The sequence below is a fragment of the Saccopteryx leptura genome, chromosome 2 (assembly GCF_036850995.1).
Source record: "Saccopteryx leptura isolate mSacLep1 chromosome 2, mSacLep1_pri_phased_curated, whole genome shotgun sequence".
Classification (NCBI taxonomy): Eukaryota; Metazoa; Chordata; class Mammalia; order Chiroptera; family Emballonuridae; genus Saccopteryx; species Saccopteryx leptura.
In genome coordinates, this window is record NC_089504.1 from 24,397,378 (window position 1) to 24,415,851 (window position 18,474).

General features: G+C 46.7%; 1 protein-coding gene across 5 annotated transcripts in view; it reads right to left on the reverse strand.

The window, feature by feature from the left end:
• Positions 1-7,578: 7,578 nt before the first annotated feature.
• PALM2AKAP2 (PALM2 and AKAP2 fusion) overlaps positions 7,579-18,474 on the reverse strand; it is a 447,965-nt gene continuing 437,069 nt past the window's right edge. For 3 of the 5 annotated variants that reach the window (XM_066367468.1, XM_066367467.1, XM_066367469.1), the window contains one exon: positions 7,579-11,749. In XM_066367468.1, the coding sequence (XP_066223565.1) occupies positions 11,742-11,749 (8 nt within the window). In that variant the 3' untranslated portion in view covers positions 7,579-11,741. Of the gene's footprint in view, positions 11,750-13,646; positions 13,686-18,474 lie in introns of all 5 variants that reach the window. The other 2 variants (XM_066367466.1, XM_066367470.1) reach the window with 1 other exon arrangement.

Genomic DNA, 18,474 nt, shown 5'->3' on the forward strand with positions numbered 1-18,474 from the left:
AATCTTCTACTGCTGGAGGCACTCACAGAGTCCAACAGTTTACACTCAGACAGCCTTGTCACAGGCCAAGATTGTATATAATATACCAACTTCAGGGGAGAGATGGGCATTGGAAGGGCCTCCCACTCTCAGGCATAGGCTTCACTTTTTTTTTTTCCAATTACAGTTTACTTTCAATATTATTTTGTATGAGTTTCAGGTGTACAGCACAATGGTTAGACAATCATATACTTGACACAGCATTTTCCCCTCGTATTTGCAGAACCCATCTGGCACCACACATAGTTACCGCACGATTATTGCCTGTGCTCCCTAAGCTGTACTTTACGTCCCCGGGACTACTTTGTAACTGCCGATCTTGACGTCTCAATCCCTTCACCTCTCCCCCAGTCCCCCCCACCCGCCTGCCCTCTGGCAACCACCAGTCTGCTCTCTGTATATGAGCCTATTGCAATTTTGTTTTTGTTCATTCGATTCCACAGATTCATAAAATCATATGATTTCATGACTGACTTCTTTCACCTGGCATAATACGCTCTGGGTCCATTGATGCTGCCATGGATGGTGAGATTTTCTTCTATTTTAAGACACAGGCTTCTTTAAGCCACATAGGTCTTCTGCCACTACTGAAGCAGCATACAGGCAAAGCACCTGAGTGCTCCAAGCCCAAAGTCTCCTGTGCTGGGGGGTCTCTCCCATTTGGTCTTTGGGTGTCTTCCAGCTATGTGGCCAGTCTTCAGGATCTCCCCCTCCAGGCCCACTAAGCCCAGATGCATTTCATAAGCTCAGTTATTATTACTTAGCATCTCTGGCAGGCTGGTACATCCCACCCAGAACAACTCATAGACTCATGATTCAAGAACATCATTTATTTTATTTTTTTTCTTTTTCTGAAGTTAGAAGTGGGGAGGCAGACTCTCGTATGCACCCGACCGGGATCCACCCGGCATGCCCTCCAGGGGGCGATGCTCTGCCCATCTGGGCATTGCTCCACTGCAATCAGAGCCATTCTAGTGCCAGAGGCAGAGGCCATGGAGCCGTCCTCAGCACCTGGGCCAACTCTGCTCCAGTGCAGCCTTGGCTGTGGGAGGGGAAGAGAGAGAGACAAAGAAAGGAGAGGGGGAAGGGGGGAGAAGCAGATGGGTGCTTCTCCTGTGTGCCCTGGCTGGGGATTGAACCCAGGACTTCCACACACCAGGTTGACGCTCTACCACTGAGCCAACCAGCCAGGGCCACATCATTTATCTTTAGTAATACGTTATAGAGGGCTAGCTGAGGGTCACTGCCATGCGCCAGCAGTTCTGGAGATAAGCATGAGGTCATTCCAAATCCACTGAGATGAACCCAGACTAAACAGCATGCCAACCATATTCAGCAGCCACCAGAATCTCCTCTGGATCAATCTCCATGGCTTACAACTCAGAGTGCGAGGCACTTGTGCAAGTACAAGCAGCTGCGCCTGAGAGGTTCTGAGAGCCCTCAGCTGCACTGGCGTGAGACACAGCGACATTTAAACATAGTCAACTTACATGTATCTGTGAGTGATTGTCCTGGTGACATCACAGCCCAGGCTACGCCTCCCATAAGCCTTTGCTAAGCATGCCAACACTGTTATGCTCCCATGTTATGTAGGATTTGTGGAATACAGGAATTTTAGCAATCTTGTATTGCACAAGGAGGCATGTGTTATCCTTGGTGTTAAAATATAATCGGTATCCTGATCGATTTAGAACACTTTCCAGGACCGGGGAAGTTCAGTGTCCCTCTCATCCGTCCTAACTATTCTTCTTCCCATAATTGGTGCTGCTGTAACTACGGGAAGGGGTAAAGTAGATGTGGAGTGTGTACTGAGGGACAATGTGCAACCTCAGTGACAGTCACAACAGCCCACTCCTTTGGGCGTTGAGGTGTGCCCTTGCAGCTTTCGTGATAGCAGTAGGAATCCCAGAATTACTGTTTCCTAACTCTAGAAGCCAGCTTGCTATTTTCTCCAATTCCGGGAAGTCACCGCTACTGAAGATCCAGGGAAGATCCAGGAAACGGGCACACCTATTGTTTCAGTAAATGGCTTTATTGCATCTTCCCGTTTCCTAAGTCTGGGCCATGCCCATGATGGCAGGTTCGCGGGGTGATGGAGGAAGAGGTAGAAGAAGTCCGAGCCTCTAAAGTTCTGCTTGAAACATGTCTTCACTCGGAGCTCGAATGCTCCCCGTGGACCGTAATGTGAGAAATAAACTTTTATCTTCTTTCAGCCACTGAATTAATTATTGGGTCTCTTTGCTGGCAGTCTAGCTTTACACCACAGAATACAGAAACAGACACTCAGAATTGGGATGACTCTTTAATGTGTGTGCATGCGCGTGTGTGTACACGTGAATAATAGGAGCCACAGAAAACAGGTGCTTCGGGTTGGAGAGCAGCATCTCTCTGGCCTAGAATACCACAAGCTTTCTGGGGCACTCTAGAACATTTGCGTGGCTCAGGGACACGGGTGACAACTTAGTCGCATGCCTACGTGCTCAGGGAAGCTGTTGGAAAGAGCCAGGATCTTAGTGGGTGTCGGCTCTTCGTGACAGCGGCTGAGTACCGTGAACGCTCCACTCGTACTCAGATCCCCACGGCTAGCCCCTTCAGCATACAAGCCCATTTTCCAATCGTCAGTAGTACCATCTCCCTCTTGGTGCTGGTGCGTGCTGAAGAGAGGCCCTCCTGGTCTGAGAGAAGACCGGGCTGGCCCAGAGGTTTGTGTGCCACGGAATCAAGTCAACGAGAAGGAAAGTCTGGGAGGTGAGAGCACAGGCTTTGGCACGACTGCCTGGGTTCGAATCCTCCTTCCACCATTGGTCACACCACCTGAAGCAAATTATTCACGCTGAGTGTGAGTTTTCTCGTTTAGAAAGCGGGAATATAAACTGAGAGTCGTGGACGTAGATAAAAGTGAAGCGGTTACCAGGGGCCCGGGGCTGAGGTGGAGGGCAGTAAAGAGGGACACATATACGGTGACAGAAAATGATTTGACTTTGGGTGATGGGCACACAATGCAGTGAACAGTTCAAATGCTATAGAAAGGTTTACCTGAAACCTACGTACTCTTATTGATCAATGCCACCCCATTCAATTTAACTTCGAATAAAACAATTTTAATGACAGAAAAAGTGGGGATGATACGAACAATGAATACTGCAAAGGAGCATTGTAAGAATGGAATGGCATAATCGGTGTAAAGCCTTCATCACAGTGCCTGGTACAGAGCTAGCGTGTCAGAACCGTGGGGCGTTATTGCTAGCACGCAGGTGTCTGCTGCCATCTGGTGGCAGCAGGCAGTTTTTCATTGAAATGTAAGAGTAAGTAAAGTGCCGCATTTGACCTGCATGTAGGATTGCAGAAGTGGTGGTTTGCATTGCGGTGTTTCTGGAGTGGCTGCAAGCCCCTCTCAATGGAGTCCTGTCTTGCCCGAAGAGTGGGAAATGCCCTCCATACCCCAGGAAGGCTCAGGGCTGTGGAAGTTGTTTTTACTTTAGGAATCACTGCCACCTACTGGCCACATTTCACATTTGTGGGCGAGGTTGACCATCTTGAGTCAAACCCAAAACATTGAGAACAGCAGCAAAAGGAATTCCCTCCACCCTTTTATAATCAATGCGGTGCTTCTGCAACCTTCATGTTCATCTTGGGAAGTTGCTTCCAGAATGTCTCCTTGCAAGCTCCTAGCACCTTTTGACCTCCTACTGGTGAGTTCTGAATCTTTCTGGCTTTTATTAAGCATTCTATCACTTGGATCTCTCTGGTGCAAAATACAACTTTATGGGCCCTACAATGAGAAGAAAAATTGAAAGCATGCTAAGACAGTCAAGTTTATCCCAGGTGGCTCTATTTGATAGGCAGCTGCAAGAGCATTGCTTGACCTTGGAGCAATTTTGTCCCCACATTCCCAATGAGCTTCCCCAATTCCAGTTGGAACCATCTTTTAAAACGCCCCTTCCATTGGTTGTTATATGATATGCACAGAGCTTGACACATGCTAAGCACTCAGTAAATGTTTGCTGACTGAACACGGGACTTTAAAGGAAGTGAACTCTGAGCACATTTGTACCTCCCACTCGCCAAGCACTTCACACCTGACTTACTTAATCCACACAGCAACTCCCTGAGTCAGAAACCCAACCTGCAGTAAGCAAATGGTTAATGGTTCCACTGAAAAAGTGAGGGAGCCCCACGTGTGAGTGCCCTGCCTGATCCCACAGGCTGAGCACTTGTCAGAGAGACAATGACACTGAATGTAGGGATTGCTGATAGATAACTGGGAAACTGTCTGCAACACAGGCGCTCCTGTGTCACATATTTGGTCTTCCCAGCATCCCTTTCTCCCCTTTCCTCTGCCCCAAACCCTGTCAACCGGGGTGGGACCAGGCCCTGGGCTGGGTTTCCCACTATCTAGGACTGATCATGATCAGATGATCAGAATATTGAATCCCTGATTACTACCTTCTGCAACTGGTTCGTAAGAGCCACTGCAGGCAAATGAAGGCTCTTACTAATGGGGGCTTTAGTCCTACATCTCCAGTCATCCTGTATGTCTTCTTATCACCGTGGCCTTGCTCTCCACCAATTATTAAACATTCAGGAATTCTGTGAACTAGTTCAACTCTTGGTATCTTGAAATCAGCTATTATAGAAATATTTACACCACGAAAATTGGCAAACACTTATTGGACAAGTAAATGGAAAGAACGGACATGGCTTCCTATAGCAAAAATCATCCCGTGGCATTTTGGGCCTCTGTTCGTTTGAGCTCTTTCTCCACACATACCTATGACAGGTTAGAGCATGCCTACGGCAACCCTTGTAGCTTGTTTATCCTTCAGTTAACCCCGAAGTTTTATAGCTGGGCCTGTCAGTCATAGGCACGAAGGCTTCCTGGCGGCAGTAGAGCTGAGAGTCTCAGAGGAGGGATAAGTGTCACTTTGAACTCCCAGCCCCCTCCCATCACCAACACTGCTCTGACTCCTGGTACCAGTGAGATGGTCCGGTTCAACCCTTCAAGGCCTCTTACTAATTTCACTTTGATGTTGCCCCTGAGAACTTTCTGAAGTGGATCAGGTCATGAAGCAAACACATTTCTCCACGAGACTAGAGATGCACAACCCTGGCTACACATTAGAAGCCCCTGGGGTGCTGCTAAAACATCCCCACGTCGCTACCCACGCCTGCCCCATTTAGAGAAAATAAGACAGAATATGTAGGGATGAGGCCTACCTGTCAATTCCTTAACACCCACCCAGATGATCTTAATGTGTAACAGATTTGAAGCCAAGCCCTGGACGGCGATGCTCAATGTCCCTGGATGCTTCTGATACAGATTAATGCCTGGGTTCTCACCAGGACCACCTGACGCCAAATACTGAGGCTCTCTAGGTGATCCAGGCAGTGTCAGAATTGAGAAACGCTTTTCTAGACCAAGTGAGAATTACCTCTTATTTTGCATCTTATCTCAAATCGTGTAACCACATTATTCAAACAAATTTATATTATTGAGTCTTGATTTTTCTATCACTCTACACAACAAAAACTTCTTCCTGAGAGTCAAAGTAATCCTGCGAGCTTACCCTGCAATTAAAGCCTGAGCATAGATAGATATCCTCTCTTTACATTTTCTTCATAGTCTGCTCAGAGCCATCGGAGAGAGGGATTCGCTGCAGTCTGGGGTCTCCGGTCTGCTTCTCCAAGACCCACAAAGTTATGCGTTGATATGCTGAGAAAACACCTAAAAGCCGCCAACAAATATTCAAAACAGCCCAGAATGACATGTGATTGTATGTGAAGCTTATAAAGCATGAAGCAATTCCCGTTTTCAAACAGAAGTGGTATGCCCAGGTCCTGTTCATTACTTATTCTCTGGACCAGTGATTCCCAGAGTGAGGTCCCTGATCCAGCAGCAATAGCAGCATCTCCGGTCTATAAAGTCTCTGGGCTGCACTCAGACCTACTGAATCAGAAATTCTGGGCTTGGGGCCCAGATCTGTGTTCAACAAGCCCTCCAGGTGATGCGAATGTCCTCCCAACCCCACATGTGAGAACAGTGCTTTCCAGGGCCGTGTGGATGTTACCAGCGTATTACTGCAGAAATGCAATGTTTTCTAAATGGGAGGGCAGAGAAAAACCAAGATGGGAGACAGGAGATTGTGATTTCACCTCTCTAGGGTACCAGCAGAGCCAGGCCAAGGATTTCAGAGCCCGCGGCCTCTGAACTCTGAACAAAACGTCTGGATAATCCCACCGAGGTTCACAGATGCCCCAATAAACGCAACAAAAGGGGTGGGAGGTTCACTGACACCGAGATGATCTTGGCTACATTGTTTAATAAAAGCTGTATTATGCAAACACTCTTCCTTCTCCGAGAGAAAGTACTGGAATGCTTGGGCAGCCTTTAGAAGTGGCCAGTGTGGTATCTCTAATTATTTCCCGAGGCCCCACTCTTTGCTGTTGTGGCATCTTGTACACCGAAAACCTTTTGAATGCTTCCTTTCACTTCCCCATTTGTTCTCTGTGCCCCTAGCAGCCCAATTTTGAATTTTGTGTGGGTTCTGTGTAGGGAGAGATATAGTCACTATCCTCTTCACACATCAGGGTGGTTAATTCTTTCATGGACGGGCATGAAAGTCCTGGTGGACCAGTCCACTGCTTTACATCATAGATCAAAAATTCTGCTTCGCATGAGGTTAATGCTTCACATGGGTGGTTTTGCAGGAAAAGCCTCCACAGAATCCCTCAAAAACACCTTCTACTCGGACCATACTACACATACGTCCCAACTCCCGGCTTTTCTCAGCCCGAGCGCCCAGCAGCTCTGCCCGCTAAATCTCAGCCCTGTGTTTCTCGACTCACCTGGCTCTGCCCAATGCCCCAGATGTTAGTATGGATAGAACGAGGACCAGGACATCTGAACCCACAGCCAACCACAACGCTACTGGCAGCTGCATGTTGGCATGAAGGACTCCACACATTCCTTTCAACCTAAGGCTGGGGTGTCACATAAATGGGGAGAGATTAAGAGGCAGGTGAGAGGGGGACCGTAGGAAGAGGGGCAGGGTGGGGGTGGGTGAGGAAGAGCAGAAACAGGTGGTCAGGGGCATGGTGAGGGCACGGGGTGGAGATGTGGCACGAAGCAGCTGTAGACGGAAGAGGGAGGAAAGCCTGAAATTCTCTATTCTTCGGTGGAGGGCCAGCTACAGGTGCTGGGAACGTAATAACGAGAGCCTAAAGGCCACATGGAAAGCTTGCGTTTTACTGGCTGTCCTACCATCTCACTGACCTTGAAGTCTACTTACCTCATCAAGACGCACCCGTGCCATTTCGGTGGGTCCTGTCAGAGTTTCTGGCTACTGTCTGGGGCAGCTGGAAACCATATTGCAGAAGGAGCCTGTGTGAATAGTGCCCCACCAGCTGGGTTGCTGTCTTGGCCCAAATGGGCAAGAAGCCGACTCTGCCACCCAGTAGAGACCAGGGGCACTGGATGCCACGGGCTCATCAGTCTTCTGACCTCCCCCCCCCCCCCCAGTCAAACAAGCAGCCATCATCTACAAAAACACAACACACACCGGGTTTTAATGAGAAAATAATTGTATACTTGCATTGAATGCCTCACAATCACTATAAAACCGAAGCAGAGTAATGACATTTAAGTGGTTAACATACACAGGAGAGCCAGATACAGAATATAATATTCAAACACAGTATTGCTGCTTTTCCCCCCTCCTCCTCCTCCTCCTCAAAAAAAAAAAAAAAAAAAAGTCATTTGGGTAAAGAGCAACACACAATCAAAATTGGCAGCTCACTCACTGAATGCTTAAAATTCAGAAAATTGGTTGTCACTAAAATTGGATATAGTCACCATCTCTAAACACTTAGGCTATTTTTGTTTTTCAATACATAGCTTCTTTACATCCATTTTTAGCTGGAAAAAAAATGTTTAATTATTTGTCTTCAGAGACAAGAGTCAACACTGTTGTAGCGTTCCTTGTTAGGCGTTATATGTGTGTATTGTGGATATAGGCAGACATTGATCAATATACTGCTTCTAGGCCATTGTCTAGGGTGGGCGGCATGCACGGGTGTGAAGAGGCAGGGAAACTGCATTGTGTCATCCCAGGAGAACACAACCTGGCCTCCTGCCACTGACAGACCCTGTTTCCATAATTTCTGGATGAGAAAGCCAAGGCATGTCAGTAGTTCATCAGCGGCGGAGGGAAGTGGACATCTATTATAAACACTGCGGAATGGGACACTTTCAGGGAAGCCTTTAACATCTACAGAATCTAAACATTTGTTTATAGTTGAGATTAACAAGCTTGCATACTACTGGAGGGGGGGCGGGGACGCGCATTGGAGGCGGGGTTTCCCACCAGCCTCTTCCTCTTGAAGCGTTAGATGGGGATGACTTTCCTCCAGGGCTGTTACATCTTCATCAAGTTAAATAGGGCTTCACTTGGGATCCTAGAGCCTAGCACGGTGCTATGTACAAAGCAGTGGCCCGGTGTTTCTGGAATGAGTAAAAAAAACTAGAGAGCGCAGAGAAAATCTGGCTCTTCCAAGGGAACTGCAATTTACATGTTAGTAGGATTTGAAGTGAGTGGAAGGAGGAAATAGACGACAGTTAGCCAGAAGGCAGTATAAGAGAACAAGCTAACTTCAGAAAGGAAGGGGCCACAGTCAGTGAAGAGAGGGCGGGGCAGTCACAGAAACTCGGCACTTGTTGCCTCATCTACACACGGAGCGTGGGCTGAAGGGCTCAGTGCGCTAAGCGCCTCTGGTTCAACGGGCTGCAGAGACCCATGTGTCTGCCTCCCAAGTGATCTCAGGTTGTGTGGCCTCCTAAGCCTTCTTTTCAGCTGCAGATTCTCTTCTCAAGTGTCGGTGGAAGGTAGGTACACGGGTTTCCTTCTCTATGGAACAAAAACCTTCGGGGAAGTCCCGAGGACTGATTCCTCTTGGGAAAGATGAAGGAGGAGTTTGTTTAGATCAGTGTTTTTCAACCACGCGCGTCCATGGACCGGTGCCAGTCCGCCAGACATTTCCTGCCGGTCTGGTCCGTGAAAGAGTTAACCACCCTGATGTTGTGTGAAGACTAGATTAACTCTTTTGTGGACCAGTGTGGAATTTCTGGCGGACTGGTGGTTGAAAAACACTGATTTAAATCAAGTCTGTGGTCTTCACCAGATTCGGAGTCAGTCCAGAAAACAGGAAGCTCATCTCATTTTTCTGTGCAACTCACAGAAGCACTGGCTCTCGGGGCCACATGAAGCTGCATCCCCATTTCTTTCCATCCACGTGCCTGCCTTGGGAACCCTGGAAATCCTCAGGCATCCTTCTTGGTTGTCCCGTTTCACTTGCTAGGACTTCTCATCTAACCCAGATCTCATTTTCCTGAGAATGTCTGTCCCCACGCCAGCCTCCCCGACTCGAACACGAATTCCTTGCAGTAGGGATAGTCTCTGTCTGATATCCCCAGCGGCTGGTACGTGTTGTTGAACATTCATTCGGAGTGTTCAGGAGCATTAACCGTCTCAGAATGGCACCAACTGCCTATCGGTAGAATTTGGCGTCAAATTGCAGGTTCCCTTGGCAGTTTTAAAGGATCCTTGTAAGTTATCAGACAGTTCCATTTTCACCTTGTGCCCATTACTGGTCTGTGAATAAACTTTCCCCTAAGTCAACACTAGGCTAATAAAAGAAACAAAGATAATGTGTGTAAGGTCTACATACAAATTTCGTGGAACTGCTACTTGTCAGAATAACATATGAGAGCTTATGACACACCCATATAAAAATGAAAATAAATTTTAGTGAGGTCTGACTTAATTATTGCTTATTTTTAAAAACCACAGTTTTAAAACAAGAGGAAAAAATAGAAAGAATGCTGGTCAGTTTTTTGTTGTTTTTTTTCTCGTGGCCAGAATGGAAAATTTTCTCATCCAGAAATTTAGGGCACCCAATTATTGAATGCCCTTATCATATTGCTTTAAATGACAGAAAGAGTAAAGCTGGTGTCCTCTATGGTATACTAAGTATGACTACAAAGCATGAGAATAAATATGGTACTTTCCTGAATGTCAAATTACAAAACCGCTCAAAACTCTGCACTTGTGACTCATGCGGATACCATGTTATTAGATCAATTCAATATTACAAATACTGCATCAGTTCAGCGCCTCTATATCCCTTTTCATAAAAAAGAAATTCTCACTCACTCCTGATGCTGGCTATCAGCTTTGGAGGAAATAACTGTACACCCTTGTCCCATTATCACTCTAGGATTTTAATCCTAACACACGCACACCCTTAACTCATGAGCATACATGCTTTACACAAATGCACCAAGGTATGAGTCTGAGTGTGTGTGCACGCACACTTGTACAGACATGCACACACATACTATCCTTGGGGTTTGTAGCTGATTCCAAGCCTGCACTTAAATTCTATCCTATATTTCTCTGTATCATCCTGAAAAACACTGGTTACTCAGCAAAAATATCTCTTACGTCCTTATTTTCCCCACTCTTTGTCCCTCCCTTCTCTACCTTCATGACCTTTCTTTAATGTTTCACTTCTGATTGATCCAAAATAATCTCTGATTCTTCCCTTAAGGTCCACTTTATGATATAAAATATAAACCCTTTTTTATTTCTTGTCACCTTCCTTTCTAAGGCAGCGTTTGCTCTGTTTTTCCCCCAATTATTGCCACTCTAAAAATACCCCTACCCTCTTGAACCAGGCTGTCCAATGTGTACAGGCTTTGTACAAGTATATATTCCCCTATCCCGTCACAAAAATAGTTGTTGTCCACTAAATATAGTTTTCATATGAAGAAACGTAACTGCAAAAACGTGTTCTCCTAACCTGCAGATCAGTCAATATAATAAGCAGACAAGATCCTAAAGCTAAAATAACCCATTTGGTTTGGCTTTCTCCCCCTTTCTCAACCTCCTAATGCAGAATAGATTGTGTTTGCAACATGAAGAAACATTGCCTTGAAAATATGGATTTTATGTACTGTGATCATTCATTGCTCCCGATTAAAAACAATTAAATATAAGAGAATTGGAATCATAACTGCCTCTTCTTGGCAAGCAGAGAGAGACATATCATTCATTTTATGGCTGCTGGAGTAAATGGAGTTAACCCAACACCTCTCGGATGCTGAGCAGTGGCCAGGAAGGAAACAGGTGCGGAGAATATCCTATGCCATGTAGATTGCCCCAGCTTGGGCTCTACTGCTCCCTAAATGGCCCCATCGCCACTGTTTCCTCACCACCCAGCACGGCTGGTCTCAGTTCTGCCTGTAGCAACCATGTTGATTTGCTTCTATCTTCTTTGTTCTGTCAGATCAGCTGTGGATTGGTCCAAAGCCAGGCGATTATTGGAGTCACACACAAAACAATCCTTTCTCTGTGGACTCCTGGGTGTTGGAGTTTAATGGGCGGACTTCTTTTCACTTTGTTTTTCATCACTGTTTATTGCAGCTCCTGGTCTATGGAAGGATTGTTGAATTGTTTGCACTTTAATAAATAGTCCATTAAAATGCTTTGATGAGTGGATTGCTTGGTTTCTTGGTAACCCAAGCACCAATAAAGTTTCCTGGGTGGAAGGAAGTTTATTCATTGTCCTCTTCCTCCTGGTTGGCATAGATCCCCGCCTCCCAGCGCAAGGCCAGGGCGCTCTTTCTTCGATTAACCCGTGTGGCCTCAAGGACCTGAGAGAGAGGGAAAAAAACAATTATGCAGAGTTCATGGATGTTCATGGACAAGCCAACTTGTCCGTTTTGTTCCTCCCTGTCCTCCCTCTACAGCATCTAACGAGAGGGGAAATTTTAACAAGTGGGACTCTGGGAGGGAGGAAGAAATGAAAGGTTGTGAGGTTCTGCGTGTACATTCAACTCATAGTCAAAGCTCACGTGCTCTTGGACCTATAGTTATCGATACGGAGAGATTCCATTTTCCAGAAATGTTCTGCTAGCTTCTTTGAACTGCACTGAGGTTTTAGATAACAAAACTTACTTATGAAAGAAAATTGCTGATAATCATCAGCTTACAAATATATGTAGTTAACTATAATTCTTTGGCTAAATATAGAGATTTTAAAAATATATATTGTGCTATGGGTAAGCACAACCAACTGGAAGAATAATTTGCAACATGTAGTGAGTGTAAGCCCTATAACCACTTTCTCTTTCTAGATAGTGAGAGAAATTCTCCCATAGGTGCACAGAGAGATATGTATAATAATATCCAGCCAAGCATTGTTTGTAATGGCAACAAGAATTTTTTTAAGAGAAACAACCTACATTTCTATCACTAAGAAGATGAATAAACAGTGATATGTTCATTCAACAGAATACTATACAGCAGTTATAATGAGTGGCCTAATGTCATAACTATCCATAGGGACACCTCTAAAAACAGTGCAGACGAAATAAAGTAAGGAGTGGAAGATACTACAACATGATGTCATTTGCAGAAAGCCCTAAAACATGCAAAACCAGCACATATTATTTATGTCTACATAGTAGAAGTATAAAAACATGCATGAAATTGATGAACACCAAACTCAAGGATAGTTACCTTCCAGGAGAGGGAGAGATGGGAACAGGGAGATACAACAGGAGGGCTTGCGTTCTGTTTGCAAAATTAATTTCCTTTTAAAATATGAAGCAAGTTTATGAAATGATAAGAATGGACAAAGCTGGAGAGATGGGGATTATTATTTTATTATGTCATCTGATTTGGCACAGTTGAATGCCTGCCCCATGACATCGGGGACTTTTGTTTTGTTGACAGCTCTATTCTCAGAACCGAGGAGGGCCTGAGAGAGGGGGTGCTCGATAAGCTGTTAACTGAGCACATGAATGGATGATGCTCCCCACACTGCTGTATAGCTGAAATAACCCTTTTAAAAAAGTAAATACAATACTATAGAAATAAGAATATGAAAAACACTACGCTTTTTCACAGCAAAAACAGGACAGAAGATATGAAAAAATAGGGAAAATTTAAAAAATGTGCTTTTTCACAGCACAAGTTTGTGAAATTTGGGTAAAAGGAAGTTGTGTAAAAGGGGAAAGAAAACTTTTGGAGAAACTCAGTGCTTAAAGAAGCTTCCAGAACAAAGATGCAGAGTTAACCACTGGGTAAGAAGGAAAGCTGGGGTGGCTCACTTTGGGCAAAACTTATCCTGCTGTTATGACATGGAGCTCTCTGGATTTGTGTTAAGATAAACAAAGGACTCCATTCTCCTGAGTTGCATTATTTTCTAACCAGACTAGGGTATATTTGTTATCTGTGCCTGAGGAAACTTTTTTAAAAAATCCACTTTTGTGCCCTCTAATGCATACGTCTTCCACATCCCGGAGCCGGACAAGTCTCAGATCGCAGCACACGGCACATCAAAGCGCCGTGGGGTGGGTCGCCGTTGCGTGCACACCACAGCACTTTGAGGCAGCCCCCCAGTTCAGAAATGGCAGGAAGAAAACAATATGGAGACCAACTGCTTTCTTGCCCTTCTCATTCAGCCCACCAGGAAATGGCAAACCACACCAGCATGCACCTGGGCCAGGCATGCAGCAAGACCAAGACACACGAGTTGAATAGTACCTCGGAAGTCACCTTGCAAGACAGTAACTTAGAGGTGTACTGGCAGAGAGGGAAAAGACCAGGGTTAGTACATGACAGAGACACACTCACGGAATCCCAGCAGCCCATGATACACCCATGCCAAGACTTGCTTTATCTGATATTAGTTTATTTAGAAGTCTGTATCTTTTGAAGCACATAGATGCCCTATTATTATTTAATAAAAATATCAGATAAGCCATACTTTGTTAATTCAAGATTTGTTGCTTCCATTTTCTGTGCTTTGAATTAACAAGATTCCCCCAACCCATTGGTATGCAGACAGGTGCTCACAGCAAGGTCCTTGATGGCCATTTTGGATTTGCTAAAATCTATATACATCTGTAGATAAAGAGATTTTTCCCTTCCTGTAGGCTTTTTTGAACCCCAAAGCAGTCTTGTAGCCTGCTGTCCTTAGAAAAAGAGATCCTAACTATAGTTAAAGGTCATTCGAATGCAAGTTTATTGCAGGCTGATACTCTGAAACTGACCTAAAGGAGGCCTGAGGGACCTGTGGTGGCACAGTGGAGAAAACGTCGACCTGGAAATGCTGAGGTTGCTGGTTTGAAACCCTGGGCTTGCCTGGTCGAGGCACATATGGGAGTTGATGCTTCCAGCTCCTCCCCCCTTCTCTCTCTCTCTGTCTCTCCCTCTCCTCTCTAAAATGAACAAATAAAACACCTAGTGAGGAGGCCTGAGGAAACCACACAGCCCCTCTAATCACTACCTTGAGGCCCGGGACAGCTGGGGTGCTCGTGTAGGAATTAAAATGATCTTTTACTTCCTATAGGAGACTAAAAGTCACTGCAAGAAGAGCTCCGGGGGAAAAAAAGTCCTGGTTATGGGAAATGAGATAGAAGAACCAACTTTGGACAGCCACCTCTAGAATTTAATAACCTTGCATTTATACTTCTAAGGGCATCGGAGGCATGACTGGTGTTTGGCCTTGGTAACCACCGAGGTCATCTATACCTGTGATCACTGACTGCTTCTTATATGTAGCACTTAGAAATCCCAGTCCCGTCATGATCAGGCTGACGGCTCTGAGTGGAGGAAGCTGGAGCTCTCCTCCCCTCTGGACCTTCCTGGGGTGTGAGTGAAGCAGGAGGCTCCATCACTGATGGTGCCCGAGCTCCTGTAGAGCCTGGGCTGCGGGGGCCGGGGGTGGAGGGTGGAAGCAGATAGGCTTTCCTTCAGTGAGAGTACAGCCACAGCTCCCAAAGGGGTGTCCTGGTTAGAGAAAAGCATGTGCCCGGAATTCTTCAGAGAAGCAGTAACTGCTTGTCCCAACTTTGACTTAACCCAGGGGAATGGATGAGACCTTCTCTTAGTTCAAGACAGGGAGGGACATCTGACAGTCCTCTCAACACCTGTTCTTGGGGTGAGAGGGAGAGAGAAATATAGGAAAAACCCACCAAGAGTGGATCCTGTGCTAGCAGTGAGGGCGGGGCTGTCATTTAGACTCATGCCAGCATCCTTTCAGTCAAGAAAGGGAAGGCAACCCACCAAGCTCACGAACATCACCGACTTGAGGGCCCACCGTCTTCTGAGGCTCAGGTCAAGTTGGGGGAACAACTGGCCAGAAAAACACTTGTCTCAATAGCCTTCTTTTGCATGGCACCAAGAAACCCTTTAGGACACTGACTCACCAGTCTAGTTCGTGCTGCGTGACGGACCAGAGACGGCATCAGGCCCAGAGAAGGGGACATTTCCACACAAGCTTTTCAGGTAGGAGAGACCACAATAAGAGCAGGGCTGCTGCACCTGTTGTGTGGTGTGCCCACTGCACAGAAGCACTGGGCAGGAGGGGAGCGATGGGGTTGGGCTCAGTCCCCGCACTCCACTCACCCACTGTGTGGCCCAGTGCAGCGCTGTGTCCCCACAGAGGATTAAGGGTCCTCACTAAGGCCTTCTGTAGGATACTAACCAGTCCAGGGTAGGGGGTGGGGATCGCAACCCTCCCACCCGCAGATAGCCGAGGGGCGCTTTAGTAAGTGGGGCCCGGTTGAAGGCTCGAGCACAGACACTGTTGGGGACTACACCATGCAGAACAAGGAAGCTGGCCCAGGGGGTGGGGAAGTGCAGGCTGTGGGCTCACGCTCCAAGGTGGTAACTAGGATGGCCATTTGGGGGCAACTTTTTGAGAGAAGGGGCTCGTCCTGGTTCTTCGTCATTGAGTTTTTCACCAATTGCAAAACGAGCAGAATACCCACAGGCAACTCAGCATCACCGATACAGTGACTCCCAGGTCGATGTTCCAAGAGAGAGTTCCTGATTTAACTCATCATCATCTGTCATTCTCTGAGCCCTCCCCTGGTTTCCAGCAGAAGAGAGGGACAACTCAGGAACAAGAGAAGCCCAAAATGTTGTCCAGTGTCCCCCACATCACCCCTGGCAGGGATCCCATAAGCCAGAGGCCTCCCTGCCTGTCCCAGATGTGATTTTTCACAAAGTGGAACTATGTCAGGGCCCTGATCTAGGGGTAGGTCCCCAGAGACCACTATTGCTCTGGGGTGGGGGACACCACACCTGTTTTGATGGCAAAGGTCAGTTTTCTCAGGTAGGTTGGCAAGAGTCACTCATGAACACTGGGCACAGCTTCATGGGGCTTCTCTGTCTCCTCTCCCTTCTGTCCTCCAAGCTCATTCATTACCATCATGTCTAACGTATCACTATGCACACATCCTGGCCACCCTATTCTGTTTTTAAGTCTGCCTTCTCCTTAGGAAGCACAGCAAATAAGAATTGTTTTTTGTTCAATTCAGAAAGAGCTTGCTACTTCCTGTGGACAAACACATGGTCAGGTCTCGGTCATGTGTGAGGGACTTTTTGGAAGGCATATTGGCAGGCGGTCCCACCAATATTGGTGCCGGGGTGACACAGGACCCGAGTGAGCCATGTGCCGTTCTTAGAGATTGGAGACTCTAAGAAGCCAGAGTTTGCCCAGAGAATAGTGGGCGTGGATGGAGCCAGAACAGAACTACAGCTTCCGGGGGCAGGGAAGCCAGTTACACAACTCAAGCATCAAGCGCTCCACCTGTTCTTATTTAACCTTCTGGTATCAGAGGCAATTAAAGAAGGGGCCACGGATCAGGTAGGAAAACAAATGGAGGCTTGTTCATGCCAGTAGGTGAACTTCAATGTATTCTCCAGTGACTGATGCAGACACAACAGAAAGACCCCCTGGATCAAGAAGGGTAAGAGACTTTGTAACAGGGGACTCTGATCATATATTTGCTTTCAAAGCAATCTAACTATGCTTTTATTCCAGATCCGGGTTTCTTAAATGCGCTACAATGGATTAGATAGATTTTGTTGTGTTCTGTTCCTAAGAATTTTCAACAACAACAAACTTGGTTTTCTTGTAATATCAGTAACAGTGCAGAAACACTTGGCCTTGAATCCAAGATCCGGGGCTAGTAACAGCCCGATTAGTTTGCAGGTTTCTTCCTTATACGAAATGTATATTTACTCGGAAAAAATAGAGACGGGAGGCTGCCACGTCATCGTTTCATGCAGAGCGATCAGCATTTACAGATCTGAGTCCGAGCAGCTGCCCTAATGCGAGGAGGAAACCCAACCCGCCGGCATTCGCCCGGGGGCTGCCTGAGTGTTAGGGTTTGCAAGAAAGAGGCTCTGGCAGCCTCCGCCTATGAAATGAGGTAAGAACAGGCTCTCCATTCTGTATTTTTTTTTGCCTTCAATATCTGCACTTCAACACAAAAGGCACACACCGGGGACATGTAAAGGGTGCTTAGAAAACACTCGCATGGCGCACATGCAAAGTGGTTCCATCTGTTCTTCCTCTCCACGCCGGAACGCGAGGGGTCCACTCAGCCAACTTCCCCGAAGCTGCTGATGGATGCAGGGCGTGGAATCACTGGAGAAAAGAAACAAGCTATTCTTTCCAGCACTAGGCTTCAAAGTGGTCACAGACTCCGGAAAATACCTAAAGGTAAACTCCGTCTTTTAAGTGGGGCTGCAAAGAAGGGCCGGCTAAAGTTACTCAGTGCAAGGAAAAGTCCTGTGGGCTCAGGGAAGGAGGTCCGGCAGTGGCCCAGGCCGCGGAGCGCCAGACCCCATCCCACCGTGCGACCGCAACACAGCTCAGCAACGCTCCGCCCCACAGAAGAGCTGAGCCAGGACTCCACGGAGCTTAGGTGGAGACCCAGGAGAGAGCCTGTGTGCTCGCTTTCTTTACTATCAAATATTGTGAAGGCAACACTGAGTATCAGCTGCAGGGATCCTTTAACTCAGTCAACCAGGATATGACGGTCGACGACATTCTGACTGTGATCCCTGCAGCATTCAAGTTTAAGGTGACCAAATAATTGATCATCCAAACTGGGGCACTTTTAAGAGTGAGAGGGGATGCTATTAATAATAACACCAGGACAAGAAGCATAAACCAGGCCTGTCCCAGGTAAACTGGGTGGCATCTTCCCCTGACCCAAGCTATCTGTGACCTAAGTGTAACCAGGGAGAAGAGAGGGTCACCTCATTAAATTCTAAGAGATGGAGACCAGCAGACTCGTAGGAGCTTGGCGTGGACCCGAGGCTGATCCCCAGCTCCTGTCTGGAGTAACGGCCCTTATATTTTACTGGAGAAGGAAACCACAGAGCAGATGACTTCCTCCATGGTTAATGTGAACATCAGGTGCAAAGTTCTTAAGGCTGGGGGTAGCAGGGTTGCCATATGGTTTTGTAACTGTCATTTTAAATGGCTCTTTGCTGCCAAACTGTACACACTCAGTCTTTCTGAGCACTGAGTACCATTTAGACTGGGACTGCAGACAGGGAAGGAGAGGTA